Source organism: Mobula hypostoma, chromosome 8 (genome assembly GCF_963921235.1).
Source record: "Mobula hypostoma chromosome 8, sMobHyp1.1, whole genome shotgun sequence".
In the NCBI taxonomy this organism is placed as follows: Eukaryota; Metazoa; Chordata; class Chondrichthyes; order Myliobatiformes; family Myliobatidae; genus Mobula; species Mobula hypostoma.
Genome location: NC_086104.1, coordinates 95,487,877 through 95,504,586, shown reverse-complemented (window position 1 = coordinate 95,504,586; position 16,710 = coordinate 95,487,877). Strand labels below are relative to the sequence as shown.

Below are 16,710 nucleotides of genomic sequence, written 5' to 3'. Positions count from 1 at the left end.
CGTGCTGGTGACGCCTGGTTCAGTCAACGAGAGTGAGCAAGAGGTTCTCGTTAGAGTGTCTCTTCAGCCGAAACGCGGCGTAAATGTATGGGAGTTAAATTTTGTAGAAGCGCATAGAGAGATGTGTACAAGAGACTATTAATCCGTCTGGTTAAAAACGAAGCGGCGGCGGTGACGGTGGAAGGCGAGTGGGGTGGCTCTTCACACCACATCAAGCGATTAGCAGCTTTGGAACTGACACAATGTAAGAACACGCTAGGGGAGATTTGCTAAACAAATGAAGCAACGCGCCCTGAACCGGAGCAAGGGAGATCTCTCTCCGGCAGGTTAGCCTGCCTGAATACGGTACACGAAGTAGCGCCTCGCTTCTCCAGTTCAGCTGACACTCTCTGCACCCGGTGTGGAAATAGAACCGCGCGGTTTGATACTTCATGCGCGATCCTCGATTTGGGCATCACCTTTTCAGAAGGTGTGGGGTGGGTTTAAACGGGGAGGAGAGAGAGAGGCGGTACACCTTCCTGCCTTTCAATAAACTGTTTGCCCTTCTCAACGACCAACCATATTTATTACAAGAGCTGATATGATCTCAGATTTCATCTTAACAGGAAGGGTGGTAAATGCTTGCAAACCCCTTCCAGGCATTTAAAAAAAATCCAGGTATGCACTTGGATTGGCTGCGAACACAGTCAATCCCGATGCAGTCCAGCACCGGAAAACCCCACACCGCTTTCTCTCACTTCACCTGGTTAGCTCGTCTAAATCTGGGGGTGAAAATCGCAGAAACTCTATAAGGGGGAGGGCGGAATACAGCGAAAACTTGGGATGATCAAAGTTTGGTGAAACATGCTACCGGTCAATGAGTAAAACATTTTTGTTGGAAGAAGCATATCCTGATATTAAACGTGTGCAGAGCACAAACGCCAACAAAGGTCGCTGTATCGTTGGCCGTTTTGCAAACATCCGTGCGATGAGAAGGGCAGGGAACAAAACGAAGCTGTACCAACCGGTCAGACAGGTACAAGGGCTTGTTGACACCGTTATTTTCTCAGAACGCATGCGCCCTCGCAAATTTCCTGTTGTATTTTCAATTACAGGAGCAAACTTTTTCCTGTTAGCGCAAAGGTAGCTGGCCAGGTGGGTCTTTCTCTCAACACCTCGCCTCGCCAATCCTTCTCTAAAATAAAGCAAAGACTCCGGAGGAAGCGGGATCGGCCTTTCCCCGGACACCTGGAGGCTCGGGACTTAGCCTGGAGAAGGATCCGATTTGTATGAAGGAAAGGGGGGTCAGGTGGAGGTAGGAGGGAACCCGGCTTCTGCTGCATCCCCGCCGAGCGCTCGCAGCCATGCCCAGGGCATTCCTGGTGAAAAGGAAGGAGCCTTATCCCGAGATCCGCGACTGGAACGAGCTGCCCGACGAGGAGCGCGCCGACACCTACATACCAGGTGAAGCGGACGTAAGCAGGCTTGGCCGGGGGTGAAGGTGGCCAGAGCTGGGGGTGGGGGGTGAGGGCGCGGGCGGGGGGAGGGGTGCCGGGGCAAGGAGAGCAGAGGAGAAAGGGAATACGGGATAAAAATGGGGAGAGGGGCAGAGACTATTGATTGGCCTTCTGTCCCGCGCACACAAAAAAAAGCCCTCTCACTATCAGCATCAATCTACCTTTACAGCCTGTTGGGAGAATGCTCGAACAAGGTCCAAACAAGTACAGCGGGCAGAGCCCGTGAAAGAGGCGCAGTCTCACGGTGGTCTAACACTGAGCTGAAGACGAACACTCTAGCCCCCCTCCCACCCCCTCCCCACTTCTTCATTTGGGTGGGTTTCCATCTCGGAAGAGAACGGGGAGCTTTCAAAGGGGCACCGCAATGCTCCCGGATACCAAAGTCCCATAAAAGGGCAGGTAGTGTTTATACTGCAGCGTGGGCGCTCTCTGCCCTCTGATTCCACCAGTCTCCAGGTCTGTTGGCAGATTCGAGGAGGGGGAGGGGGGGTCGGCGTCTTCGTACACGGAGGGCACCCCCTCCCAACCCACATTGTCGCTTAAAACTGCAACCTGCCAGCGTAAACATAACGGGACCCGGGGCCCCGCTCCGCTTCCACAGGCGCCGGCCAAGGGTCGAATTCATGGCGAGTATCACGTTGCATTCCTTTCAGTCGGAGACTGATCGGAGTGCCCGACAACACCCAGAATTCAAACAAACTAAAAAAAACATCACAACCCATTGTTCAAACTGCTCCCAACGGCCAACGGTCCCCGCAACGATCACCCTGCACCGGTCACCGTTGTGTAAAAGTTTTATTTCCCATTTCCAGTCATTTTGAATAGTTTCCCGAGTTACCAAGAAGGGAAAACCGAAAATACCGCACCCGGAACAATCGGTTTGGACGAACTGTTAAACGATTCAAACGAGCGCCGCCTCCTTTGCAAGACCGAACCGGGCCAGGAGAATGCTGAGGAGCAAGTTCTGGAGTCGGAATTCAAAAAGCGCAGTGTCTTGCGAACGAAAATCAAGGTAAGGCCAAGCTGCTGGAACTCTGGTTAATCATCACCAAACTCGGCAAAGTAAAGAGAAATCTTCGTCTCTAAACGAGACCCAGAGAGCCGCGCATTAATAAGGACCGCAAGGTAAAGAACCCCCCCCCAAAAAAAATACCTTGGCATAGCAAATAAAAATTACCTTCGATTTATTAAATACAGTGCACATTGTTTTAATATATTTTATATCAGAAATCGAAAGTAACATATTCATTTTAGTGTATTGAAATTGCACACTAATAAAAATCACAGGCATATATTAATGTATGCCTGTAATATAACGAATAATGTGAAACAATATCAAGTATGAATGAAATACAGATTTTCGTTATATTAAACATTATGTTAAATCAAATAGGAAAACGTTGCAAATGCTCAGCAGGTGGGAAGAGAAACAAGGTTAACGTGACTGAGCACCTGTACAGCGTCTCCAGCTTTTTTCTTATTTTCATACATTGTTAGACAGCGAGGGAGAGACCCATTTTTCCCTAAAAGCACCTTCTGTAGCTTATTTTTATAGTCGTACATTGTAATATGTGTACTACATAACTGGACTCCATTAATTATTTTATTGATCAATCGAACGAAATAAACTGATCCACTAACTCGCTCTGTGAGTTATAGTTTTTAAATTTATTATTAAAAGTAGTATTTATTATTTCCGATTACATATCATATTTAAGAAGCAAATTCAATCTGCTCTGTAGAATTTAATATCACTGGGCAAACCGAATTATCCGATTGTGCATTATGTAAATATTATATGATTGAATGTGGAGCGCCTTGTATAAAACATTATTTCAGTTGTACCTACGTACAATCCAATTTATTGATCACACTACAATCCTTTATCAACTTACTAAACGTTGAAGTTTCAATCATAAATTGTAAATTATGATTCCATTACAATTTTGTGTATCATCTTTTAGCACAGAATTAGTTCAAAGGATCCTTTTTTGCTGAATTGAAGGCTGAATCAGCTCTATAAAATTAGCAGAGCAGTGGAGCAGCTCAAATTATTAGATTCTACAATAAATTATATTTAAATTGTACAGTTCAGGCTGTCCAATGCCCGTGTAAAATCTACAGAACTTATTCAACTTGTATTATATTACACAGCATATTGTATAATTGGAACTAATGTTATGCAAACTATATTATTTACAAATTCATACATGATATTAAACGTAATTCCAATTACATTATTTCAGATTGTATACACTATATGATACCAATTAGTTATTTCGGCTTGCACATATTTCAGATTACACTTTATATAAAAATATAAATTGCATCACTTCAGATTATATATTAAATAAAGTTTAATACGGTACATTATTCCTGATTATGTGTAACAGTAATTTCACTCATTGTGTATTATGCTAATTTCATATTATTTACTAATTAATAAGTCGCTAATCAATTATAAATTTTGTTTTATATTACATAAAGACAATTCAATTTGTATATTTTTAATTATACACAGAGTATTAACTGAAATGTCACTCTGAGTAAAATAAGCCGAACCTTCTCAAATTCACAATTAGTATTAAAGAGATGACGGTCCGACATACAACTGATTTGCTTGTGGAGAATTGAAAGTGTGCTGGAAGAAAGCAGAGATTCACGCTTTCGATAAACGGCGGTTCGGTATCCTTTGACTTTTGGTTAGTGAAGCTGGTTAATTGGTTGAATGAACGATCATGTGTGGCGTGTGTACTGCAGCCTCTTCAAGGTCACGCCACTTTATTGAGACTCTTGTGTTTTTGTAATGGACTGGTGCTCCTCTGTCGGGTTCTGCGTGCTCAGAATCTGGTTCTAACGGTGCAGCTAATTAGTGGCTTCGCTTCCCCTTCCCCCCCGCAACAGATCACAACTGGCGAGTGCAGCGAGGCCACCTTCTGCTGCCAGGTGTGCAGCAAGGGCTTCCGGTTACAGCGCATGCTCAACCGGCACCTCAAGTGTCACAACCAGGTGAAGCGCCACCTATGCACGTACTGCGGCAAAGGCTTCAACGACACCTTCGACCTCAAGAGACACGTCAGGACGCACACTGGTACGTCTGTCCGTAAACCCCACCCACGGGGACGTCCTCACTGAGAGCGTCATGGGAGTAGTAGTTCTTTTCAGATGCTTTGCATTATGACGTTTAGAAGTCGTCAAAGTCATGGTATATTTTTATCGAAGTACATATATGTTACCATATACTATCTTGAGATACATTTTCGTGAAGGCATTTACAGGAATATAAAGAAATACAATAGAATTTATGAAAATCTACACATAAAGACTGACAAATAACAAACAAGCAATGTGCAAAGGTGTGTGAAATACAGTATGTGTCATAGTGTCAATTGGGAGGATAGAAGCACATCATACAAAACGCTGAAGGAACTTAGCAAGCCAGGCAGCATGAGTGGAAAGAATTACATAATCAACATCTCGAGCCAAGACCCTTTATCAGGACTGGAAAGAAAGCGGGAAGAAGTCAGATTAAGAAGGGGTGGGGGGAGAGTAAAAGCTAGAAGGTGAAAGGTGAAGCCAGGTGGGTGGAGGAAGGAGGGCTGAAGTGAAAAGTTGGGAGGTGTTGGATGGAAAAGGTAAAGGGTTGGAGAAGAAGGAATCTGATAGAGAAAAGAGTGGACCGTGGGAGAAAGGGAAGGAGGAGGGACACAAGAGGGATGTGATAGGCAAGTAAGGAGAAGAGAAGAGGTAAGAGGGAGCCAGTGCGGGGAATGGAAGAAGAGAGAAGAAAGGGAGAAGGGGGAAAAATTACCGGAAAGAAGAGAAAACAATGTTCATGTCTTCACCCAGACAGAATATGAGCTGTTGCTCCTCCAACCTGAGTGTGGCCTCATGATGGCAGGAGAGGAGCCATGGACTCACCAGTCAAATGGGAATGGGGACTGGAGTTAAAGTGGTTGGTCAGTGAGTAATCTTCCTTGTTGCGGAAGTGCTCGGCAAAGTTGGCCTCACCAATGTATAGGATGCCACATTGGGAGCACTGGATACAGTAGATGACCCCAACAGATTCACAGCTGAATTGTTTCCTCAGCTGGAAGAACTGCTTGGGGCCCTGAATGGAGGTGAGGGAGGAGGTGAATGGCTAGGTTAAGCACGCCTTCTGCTTGGTAGGGCTAAGTGCGAGGAGGGAGCTTAGTAGCAAGGGGGTCTCAGAGGGAGTGATCCCTGTGAAAAGTACAGAGTGGAGGGAAGGTAAAGATGTGTTTGGTGGTAGGATCCCATTGAAGACAGATGTTGTGGATGCTGAGACTCATGGGGTAGTAGGTGAGGACAAGAGGGACTCTGTCCCTGTTAAGACGCTGGGAAGAGGGGGTGGCGGTGAATGTCTAGTAAATTGAGGAGATGCAGGTGAAGGCAACATCAATGGTGGATTAAGGGAAACCCAGTTCTTTGAAAAAGGAGGACATCTCTAAAGTTCTGGAAAGGAAAGCCTTATCTTGGGAACAGATGTGGTGGAGATGAAGGAACTGAGAAAAGGGAATGGCATCTTTCCAGGTGGCAAGATGTATAGACAAGATAGCTGTGAGAATCAGTCAGCTTATAAAAGATATTGGTAGACCCTTTGCCCCAGAGATGGAGACAGAGAGATGAAGAAAGGGGAGAGAGGTCCCAGAAGAGGAGCAAGTGATTTAAGGGTAGGGTGGAAATTAGAGGTAAAGTTGATGAAGTTGACGAATTCCATCACCCCTGCCCAGTCTTCTAAACTCTACTGAGTACAGGCTCAAAGCCATCAAATTCTCCTCATATGTTAACCCCTTAATTCCTGGGATCATTCTCGTAAACCTTGTCTGGACCCCCTCCAATGCTTGCACATTCTTTCTTAGATAAGGGGCCCAAAACTGCTCACAATACTCCAAGTGCGGTCTGACCTATGTTTTATAAAGCCTCAGCATCACATCCTTGCTCTTATATTCTGTCCTCTTGCAATGAATGCTACCCAATGCATTTACCTTCCTTACTACTGATTCAATCTGCAAGTTAACCTTGAGGGAATCCTGTCCTAGGACTCCCAGGTTCCTTTGCACCTCTGATTTTTGAATATGCTCCCCGTTTAGAAAAAAAGTGTGTCTTTATTCCTTCTGCCAAAGTACATTTCCATACACTTCCCTGCTCTGTATTCTCCTAATCTGCCTAAATTCTCCTGCTTCCTCAAATACTACCTGTCCATCCACCTATCTTTGTATTGTCTGCAAAGTTAGCCACAAGGCCATCAATTCTATCATGGAAATCATTCACATGTATCGTAATGTGAGAAGAAGTAGTCCCAACACCACTCCCTACGGAACCCTGGCAGCCAACCAGAAAGGTCCCATCTCCTCCCACTCTGTGTCCTGCCGGTCAGCCAGTCTTCCGGTCATGTTGGCATCTTTCACGTACGTAATATCACAGGCTCTTGTCTTGTTTAACAGCTTCATGTGCAACATCTTGTCAAAGGCTTTTTGTAAATCAAAAAAATGTCATCCACTGACTCTCCTTTCTCTATCCTGTCTTATTTTTTTTCCTCAGAGAATGCCAACAGATCGGTCAGGCAAGATTTCCCCTTAAGGAAACCATGCTGACTTTGGCCTATTCTATCAACTGAACCCAAGTACTCCAATACCTCACCCTTAATAACAGACTAACATCTTGTCAACTACTGAAATCAGAAACTGATCCATAATTTCCTGTCTTTTGCCTCCCTCCCCTCTTAAAGAACGGAAGTGATATTTGCAATTTTCCAGCTGTACAGAATCATTCCAGAATCTAGTGATTCTTGAAGGATCACTACTAATGCCTCCACAATCTCTTCAGCTACCTCTTTCAGAACTCTGCGGTGTAGTCCATCTGATGACTTATCCGCCTTAGACCTTTCAGCTTCCAAAGCACCTTCTCCATTGTACTAACAACTACACTCAATTCTGCACCCCGACGCTCGAATTTCTGGCACACTGCTGGGGTCCTCCACAGTGAAGACTGATGCAAAGTATTGAGTACAGGAGATGGAATATTACGTTGAAGTTGTACAAGACATTGGTGAGGCGTAATTTGGACTCGTGTGCAGATTCGATCACCTACCTAAAGAAAAGATGTAAATAAGGTTGAAAGAATACAAAAAAAATTCACAAGAATGTTGCTGAATCTGGAAGACCTGAGTTAGAAAGAAAAAATGAATAGGTTAGTACTGTACTTTATTCTTTGGAATGTAGATGATTGAGAGGAGGTTTGATAGGGGTATACAAAATAATGAGGGGTATAGATAGGGTAAATGCAAGCAGGCTTTTTCCACTGAGGTTGGGTAGGACTATAACCAGACGTCATGGGCTAAGGGTGAAGATGCATGCGGAATCAATTTCAACGTTTAAGAGAAGTTTGGATAGGCACATAGATGGTAGGGCTATGGTCCAGGTGCAGGTCGATGAGAGTAGCCATGGTTAAATGGTTAGACATGAATTAGATGGGCTGAAGGGCCTGTTTCTGTGCTGCACTTTTCTATGACTCTAAGAAAATACTTAAGGAGTTCATCCACCATTTCTTTGTTTCTTATTACTACCTCTCCAATGTCATTTTCCAGCAGACCAATGTCCAATCTTGCCTTTATTCTACTCTTTATATACTCTATCTGAAAATCTTCCGGTACGTATCCTCTTTTAATGTTTTACACAGGGAGTACTGGATGCATGGAATATGCTGCCAAAGTTGGTGGTAGAGGCAGATACATCAAGGACATTTAAGAAAAACTGGGATAGGCACATGGATGAAAGGAAAATGGAGGATTATATGGAAGGGAAGGGTTAGGTTGATCTTGGAGTAGCCTAAAAACTCAGCACAGCCTGTACTGTTATTTTTTGTTTTGTTATTCTACTAATTTGTGTGATGTTATATTCTGTTTCTTTTGCTTTTATGCTGTCTTTGGCTTCCCTCGTCAGCCATGGTTGCCTCATCCTCCCTTTAGAATGTTTCTTCTTCTTGGGATGAACTTATCCTGCTTCTTCCAAATTACTGTTGTTTACTTGGCTTTTTAGAAGGCCTTTGATAAGGTGCGGCACATGAGGCTGATAAACAAGAAAAGAGCCCATGGCATTATAGGAAAAATACTAGCATTGATAGAAGGTTGGCTGACTGGCAGGGGATGGAGAATGGGAATAAAGGCGGCCTTTTCTGGTTGGCTGTTGGTGACTAGTGATGTTCCACAGAGGTCAGTGTTCGGACCAACTCTTTTCACGTTATATGTCAATGATTTTGAGGATGGAATCGATGACTTTGTGGCCAAGTTTATGGACAGTACAGAGATAGGTGAAGGTGCAGGTAGTGCCGAGGAAGTCTGCAGAAGGATTTATGACAGTTTGGGTGAATGGGCAAAGAAGTGACAGATGAAGTATAGAGAATTGTATGGTCACTCACTTTGGTAGAAGGAATAAATAAATAGTGTACACTATTTTCTAAATTCAAAAATCAGACGTGCAAAGGGACTTGAGAGTCCTTGTGCAGGATTCCCTAAAATTTAACTTGCAGGTTGAGTCACTTGTAAGGAAGCCAAATGCAATGTTACCCCTCATTTCAAGGGGAATGGATTATAAAAAGGATGGTATGTTGAGATTTTATAAAGCACTGGAGTATTGGGAGCAGTTTTGGGCCCCTTATCTAAGAAAAGATGTGCTGGCATTGGAGAGGGCTCAGAGGAGGTTCATGAGAATGATCCCAGCAATGAAAAGCATATCATATGAGGATCATTTGATGTCTCTGAGCCTTTACTCATTGGAGTTTAGAAAACAAGGGAGATCTCATTGAAAACCATTGAACGTTGAAAGGCCTAGATAGAGTGGATGGGGAGAGGGGAGTGGGGGAGTTGTCATACGCCGTCGTGGGGAGAACATACAAACTCCTTGCAGACAGCAACAGGAATTGAACCCCAGCCTTCCAGCAGATGTTACATTACTGTGCCAATCCATGGGAGAGGCAGGTCTGGAGAAAGTAGGGTTCAGGGAGGGTGAATGGAGACGGAAGAACATTGCAGGGACAATAGGTGGAGAGGGCCAGAGGGGTCTAGGGAAATGAGGTGTAGCAGGGTAGCAATAACCTGGTGATTGGACTAGTCGCCTTGACACAGATGACTTACATTGCCAGTATTTCTTTACACTTGTGTGTCCCCTCTTATCATTGTTTTCATTACTGTGGAATTCATATTTATTGGTCATATTGAGTGGAACAGGATCCCATTCAGATGGTGAATGAATCCTAAGAACAATAGTCCAAAAGATATCTTACATCTAGCACCTTATTTTCCATAGATTCATCAAATGTGTGCTACAGAATATCTAAAACCAATACTTACTCAGCATTCTTCTTCACGAAAACACATTCCACCGCGTCTATTTTTTTCGGAGTAAAGGCATTGAGTGTGACTGAAAACCTCCAGAAAAGTACTAGAGTTGGTGGCTGCTATGGGTTTAATTTGGTGACTTGAACCTGGAGTCACTGTGTGTAGAGTGTGAAGCCTAATAAACATCTGATACTGAGTGCAGTGCTGTGTCTGTACCTTCAGGTGCCCAGACAGTCAGCTCTGCAACCTCCCCCAACCAAAACCCTCCCATTCTTTACCCCTAAAGACACTCTCAAAAAGTGAATCTGTGACCACTTCAATTAGTCTTCTCGTCCAGGCTCCTGGTGAGACTGTTCTAGCAGTATTATGGCAGTTTTGGTCTCATCATAGAACACTACAGCACAGACAAGCCCTTCAGCCCATGATGCATTTAACCTACGCCAATATCAACTCGACCACCGCCTCCCGCATACCCTGCATTTTTCTTTTGTCCCTGTGCCTACTTAAGTCTCTTAAATGTTTCTAATGTATCTGCCTCTACCAGCAGCACATTCCACACACCCACCATTCTACAGGTTAAAAGAACTACCTCTAACGTTCCCCCCATTCATTTCCGCAGTCACTTTAAAATTATGCCCCCTTTGATCTCTCAACCTTCTCGGCTCAAAGCAGAATGACCCTAGTTTTGGAAACTCCTCTCTGTATGTTACACAAGAGCTGAGAGCTTCCAGTCAGTATGACAACGGGGGCTGAAGTAGCCCAGCAAACCCCCACACTCTACAGACACTGCCTGACCTACCAAGTGTTTCTAGCATTCACTTCTGCTCCAACTAGGAATGGATACTTCCTACGTAAAAATAAAAATTTTATTAGCCACAGAGTGAGGAAGTGTTGAAGGTGAAATTTCTGACTGGTTCAGTGACATTGCTAATGTGGCCTGTTAAACCCATTTGTATAGTTGTTGCAGCCATTTTCTCACCAGTACACTTTTTTACAACATGTACGTGTTTACTGCGGGCCGACGGGGCCGTGGTTGGCAGCTCATCTAGAAGGAAAACTCTGATTTGAAACCCCCACTGCCTTGCGGCTATACCCACTCATGGGGAAGGCTTTGGGAGCAAATGCTGAGGAAAAATCCAGAGCTGGAGTCCTTGAGGCAGTCCTACGTTGAATTCACTGCTGACTGGCAACTCCTGTGACGCTGCTGACACAAAACCGTATTGATCTCCGACATTCCTTTGGATTCATCAGCTGCATGGGTGGGGTGGGGGGGGCCTGCTGCATGGGCAACAGCTTGCTCTCCAAATCGTACTGCCCAGGTTTGTGTAGACAGCAAGCATGCGACATCCATGGTTGACCTTGATCAATGGAGGGCCTATCTACATGTTTACGGTTTTACTTTCACCTCTGGAAGGAGTATGGCAGGTAGTAAATCTGATTATTGAAGGGTCGGCTGTGGAAAGGGTGAGCAGCTTCAAGGATCAACATCTGAGGGTCTATCCTGGGTCCAACATATTGATACAATTATGAAGAAGGCACACCAGTGGATACATTTCATTAGGAGTTTGAGGAGACGTGGTATGTCACCAAAGACTAGCAAATTTCTGCAGATGTACTTAGGAGAACATTCTAACTGGTTGCATCACCGTCTGATATGGAGGAGCCAATGCACAGGATCGTAAAAAGCTGCAGAAGGTTGTAAACTCAGCCCGCTCCACCATGGCAGCAGCCTCCCCAGTATCGAGGACATCTTCAAAAGGCAGCATCCATCATTAAGGACCCCCATCATCCAGGAGTCACCCTCCTTTCATCACTGCCATAAGGGAGGAGGTACAGGAGCCTGAAGATACAAACTGTTTTAGCAACAGCTTCTTCCCCTCTGCCATCAGATTTCTAAACTGACAATGAACCCACGAACACTACCTTACTGTTGTTGCTCTTTCTGCACTACTTTTTTTATATACATTTTACTAGATATCTCCTGTACTTAATAAAGTGGCCATTGAGTGCGTGTTCATGATCTTCTGCTGCTGTAGCCAATCCACTTCAAGGCTCTTCTGCACTCCACTGTTGTAACAGGTGGTTATTTGAGTTACTGTCGCCTTCCTGTCAGCTTGAACCAGTCTGGCCATTCTCCTTTGATCTCTCTCATAACAAGGAGATTTTGCCCACAGGATGTTTTTTTTATTTTGCAGTATTCCCTGTAAATTCTGGAGACTTCTGTGCGTGGAAGTCCCAGGAGGTCAGCAGTTTCTGAGATACTCAAATCACCCGATCTGGCACCAACAAACATTCCCCAGTCAAAGTCACTTAGATCACATTTCCTTCCCATTCTAATGTTTGGTCTGAGTGACAACTGAACCTCTTGACCATGTCTGCATGCTTTTATACGTTGAGTTGCTGCCACATGATTGGCTGATTAGATATTTGCATTAACAAGCAGGTGTACAGGTATAAGGAATAAAGTAGTATATTTATTATAATTTATAATATGTTTTGTGTATTGCTCTGTACTGCTGCTGCAAAACAACACATTTTATGACATATGCCAGTCATAATAAACCTGATTCTGACATTGCTGCTCCCAGGGAAGACAGATGTACCATATAAGAGATTGAAAAAATCTAGTCTGTGTTTTCTCGAGTTCAGAAGAATTTTGAGGTTCAACAAACAAGCTGCCGGGGGGAACTCTCCGGGTTAAGTGACAAATGTAGTCAGTCTTAGGGGAGGAATTGTCAACACAGATCAAGATCCTGCCTCAAAGTTCAGTGTGGGGAAGGGTGGTAGCCAGCATATATTGCCTCTGGACTCCACCTTTCACCGTGCTCAAATCCACGCAGGTAGCATTACTGTAATGCTATTATAATGGCAGGGTTGAACTCCTGCCATGATCCGTAAGGAGTGTGTAAAATTCTCCCTGTGACCATGTCGGTTCCGGTTCTCTCCCACATTCCAAAGACACACTGCTCAGTAGGAGAATGGTCCCATGGGTGTAATTAGGTGCCAAGAGCTCACTGGGCCAGAAGGGCCTGTTACCTTGTTGTATCTCTAAATATGGAGGTTAAGCCACTGAGTTCACTCAAAACAGGGATTGATAGATTTCTGGATTCTTGGGGAAATCGAGAACCATAGAAAAGTGGCAGAGGTGGAAGATCAGACATGATCCCACTGAACGGTGGAGCAGACTTAAAGTCCAAGTGGCTTACCCCTGCTTGTGATTCTTTGGTTTTGACATCCCATCACCATTGTTACCCCTTTCATTAGCCCTGCCCCCCCATGTGATGTAAAATGATTGGTTGTCTGTCGTATCCAACGGTGACAGAGCCTTTGCAGGAGAGTTTTTAAAATGGAAAAGCTGTTGCACTGGGGCAGTTTCACTCTCTCGGCCTCTGATGTCTGGGTCCAGTGGTTCAAACAGCTGTCACAACTGGTATATTCCTTGGTTGCAGTGGATGACTATGACTTCTTCTGTGCCTTGATATGCCCTCTGTTCTTCATGAAGCACTGGATCTCATCTACCTAGTCTGCCGGAGCTAACTTGCAATGTAATAAAATACAAGTTGTCCCCTGGACATTGCATGAGGCTCAACTTATTTCTGAAACTTCCTCAGAGAAACAAGCTCCCCTGGTACTGTCAGCAAGGTATTGTGTACCTCTATAGTCTGAAAGCTTTCTTCAGTCAGAGAGAGTCCATATTATGGAGAAGGTGAAGGTATGGTAATAAAGTTGAAACTGTTCATAAAAGCTGCAATGTTTTTTATTTCCTGTGTAGGTATTCGCCCCTACAAATGCAGCCTTTGCCACAAAGCCTTTACGCAGAGATGCTCCTTGGAGTCACACCTGAAGAAAATCCATGGCGTGGCACAGAAGTACAGCTACAAGGAGAGAAGAGCTAAGCTCTACGTCTGTGAGGAGTGTGGCTTCACAGCCATAAACCAAGAGGACCTCTACCTCCACATGAGGCAGAACCACCCAGAAAACCCCCTGCTTAAAAAGACTTCCAAGAAAATAGCTGCCTCCTTGCAGAAGAAGTTGCTGCACAACAGTGATGAGAGCAAGGACTCTGAATAGGAACAAAGGTATTAGAGCCTACACTGAAGCTTCAATGCTTTAACTTGATGGTTGGTGCCAAGGAGATAGTTCCTGCTGTGTTTCCTATCAGTGTCAACCAATCCCCTTTGACCTGTCTGCCAGGTAGATGAATCAGAGAGGATATTTAGGCTGTTGCTGATACACAGAGATCAGATCATATTTTCAGGTCCTGTGAAAAGGAGATTAACTCTAGGGCCCTACAGTCATGGATGGAATCTTTGTCCTTCTATCCCGTGTCTGGGAAGGTGATGGTACTTACAATTTGACCCAATCAATTGAGCCGCTTCAAAGGACAATTACATTAAGGCTCAGTGTCTGAGCAATGTTTGGGGCTTTTCAGCATTTCTCAGCAGTCTTTCCTGTCAATCATCTTCTTTGCTCTTTAATGTTTGGTTCTGGGTACATTTAGCTCCAAAGTATGCACTGTATCCACTTATAAATTTGGAGGTTGGAAAATAAAACATGCACATAAAGGAAAAACATGGTGAACTTCCAATATTTTGTGCAAATTTCTCAACTTTCAGAGATTTTCAAAATGCTTTACTAGCCAGAAAAAGTACGACACTTTGTAAAAATAAATACTTTACATGAAGACACAAGATGTTGCAGATGCTGGAAATCCAGGGCCACACACACAAGATACTGGAGGAACTCAGTAGGTCAGGCAGCATCTATGGAGGGGAATTAAACAGTTGACATTTTGTGCTGAGACTCATCACCCAAACCGGAAGGGAAGGGGGAATAAGCCAGACACAAGAAGGTGGGAGGGTTACAAGCTGACAAATGATAGGTGAAGCCAGGTGAGGGGATGGTGGGTGGGTGAGAAGCTGGGAGCTGATAGGTGGAAAAGGTAAAGGGCTGAAGTAGGAGATATTTGATTGGAGAAGAGAGTGGACCATGGGAATGGGGGAGGGGCACCAGAGGGAGGTGAGAAGTAAGAAGAGAAGGGGTAAGAGGGGAGCCATGGCAAATGGAAAAAGAGAGAAGGAGGATGTGAGAGAAATCACTGGAAGTTAGATAAATCAATGTTCATGCCGTCAAGCTAGAAGCTACCTAGACAGAATATGAGATGTTGCTCCTCCAACCTGAGAATGGCCTAAGCCATGGCCCGACATGTTGGAATGGGAATGTGAATGTGTGGACCCAGGGAAATCCTGCCTGTTATGGGTGGCGTGAGGGGCTCGACAAAGCAGTGCTGCAGTCTACGTCGGGTAGCACCTATGTAGAGAAGGCTGCATCAGGAGCGCTGGCCACAGGATATGACCCCAAAAGGCTTGCAGGTGAAGTGTCACCTCACCTGGAAGGACTGTTTGGAGCCCTGAACGGTGCTGAGGGAGGAGGTGAAGGGGCAGTTGTAGCACTTGTACTACTGGCAGGGATATGAAGATATGATTTATAGTCAATGTCTTCCCAGTCCCTTCAGCAGTTACATATTCTGCTTGAAACCGTTCTTAAGAATCACTTCAGAAAACAAAGTTGGGTTGTTTATTCTGCAGATTGCATGTCAACCACTTCAAACCACATTGTCAAGGTTGTGGGGAACTCTGGGCTTTGACTGTGTTCTGACTGCAAGAAGCCTCAGTGTTGTCTTTGTAAAACTTCCAAGCAGCTCTAGAACAGGGATTCACAGACCCCTCAGTTAATGGTAGGGGTCCATGGCATAAAAATGTTGGGAAACCCTGCTCTAGAATGTTCAGTCTTGAGAATTAATGAAGAAAAGGATTCCTGGTTACAAAATGGCCATCGGACATGCCAAAGGACTTTAGTACCGATGATGGAAGAGTGGTCAGTGATGTAATGCAGGAAGCTGGAAACTGGCAATTTGCACACGTCAAGGCCACAAGAGACAATATGAGATAACCTTTAAGAGATGCTCATTCATGAATGATACAGTATAGACCCTTCAGCCCACCATGTCTTTACTAGCCATCGACCATATACCAGCACATGGTCTATAGCCTCCTCTGCCCTGGCAATTCAAGGAGAAATCTAGACATTACTGAAATTTTGTGTCTCTTTCTCCATCCCACTTTCAGACAGGTTCTGAGACCCCTCTGGGTGCAGAGGTTCTTCCTTCAATGCCCTCTAAACCTTACAGGAGGTAGTAGAAGCAGGAGTAGGCTACTCACCCCTTCAAAGGCTATTCTGTCATTCCATATGATCATGGCTGATCTGCCCCAGGCCTCAACACAGTGCCAATTCCCCAAACGTTCAAAGATCTTTCTACATTCCCTTTAAATACCCTCATTGATCTTGCCTCCATAATCCTCCCAGACAGAACATTCCAGAGATTTACCAATGCCTAAGAGAAGAAGCTCCAACTCACCTCAGTTTTAAACAACTGCCTACTAATCTTGTAATTGTCTTCCAGTCTTGAACTGAAATATCTCAACATCTACGCAGTCAAGTTCCCACAGAATCTTACATACCTTGAACAAGATCACCGCACTCTCAGTGAAAGAAAAATACTTATCTTGGTTATGAATGGCTGGCCCACGTGAGATATACCTCTGGATTCCCTGCACCAGAGACAAGGAAACATCACAGATGGATTAGCACGATGAACAGGGAAATGGCTGATGGGAGTTTAATCCAGGCAAGAGGTCTGGTATGGGTCAACAGGACTCAGAAGAATAACAGTTTAGCATGGACTAAATGGGCCAAACGGCTGTTTCAGTGCTGTGGTGACCTATGACTCCAAGTGTGAGGTGTTGCACTTTAGAGGGTCAAATCAACGGAGAAAGTGTTAATGGTTAACAGTTA

General features: G+C 44.5%; 1 protein-coding gene across 3 annotated transcripts; it reads left to right on the top strand.

The window, feature by feature from the left end:
* The first annotated feature begins 1,088 nt into the window (after window positions 1-1,088).
* On the top strand, window positions 1,089-15,899 carry LOC134350177 (putative transcription factor Ovo-like 1). Of its 3 annotated transcripts, none has more exons than XM_063055148.1 (4): window positions 1,089-1,443; window positions 2,309-2,508; window positions 4,401-4,587; window positions 13,628-15,895. In XM_063055148.1, exons 1-4 carry the CDS (start codon window positions 1,344-1,346, stop codon window positions 13,924-13,926), a joined length of 786 nt encoding a protein of 261 aa, XP_062911218.1. In that variant the 5' UTR covers window positions 1,089-1,343; the 3' UTR covers window positions 13,927-15,895. The 3 variants fall into 3 exon arrangements, with proteins under 3 accessions (XP_062911218.1, XP_062911220.1, XP_062911219.1); XM_063055150.1 differs by lacking the exon at window positions 1,089-1,443 and adding an exon at window positions 1,716-1,895 and having other exon boundaries at window positions 13,628-15,899; XM_063055149.1 differs by lacking the exon at window positions 1,089-1,443 and adding an exon at window positions 1,903-2,122 and having other exon boundaries at window positions 13,628-15,899.
* The last annotated feature ends 811 nt before the right edge of the window (window positions 15,900-16,710 follow it).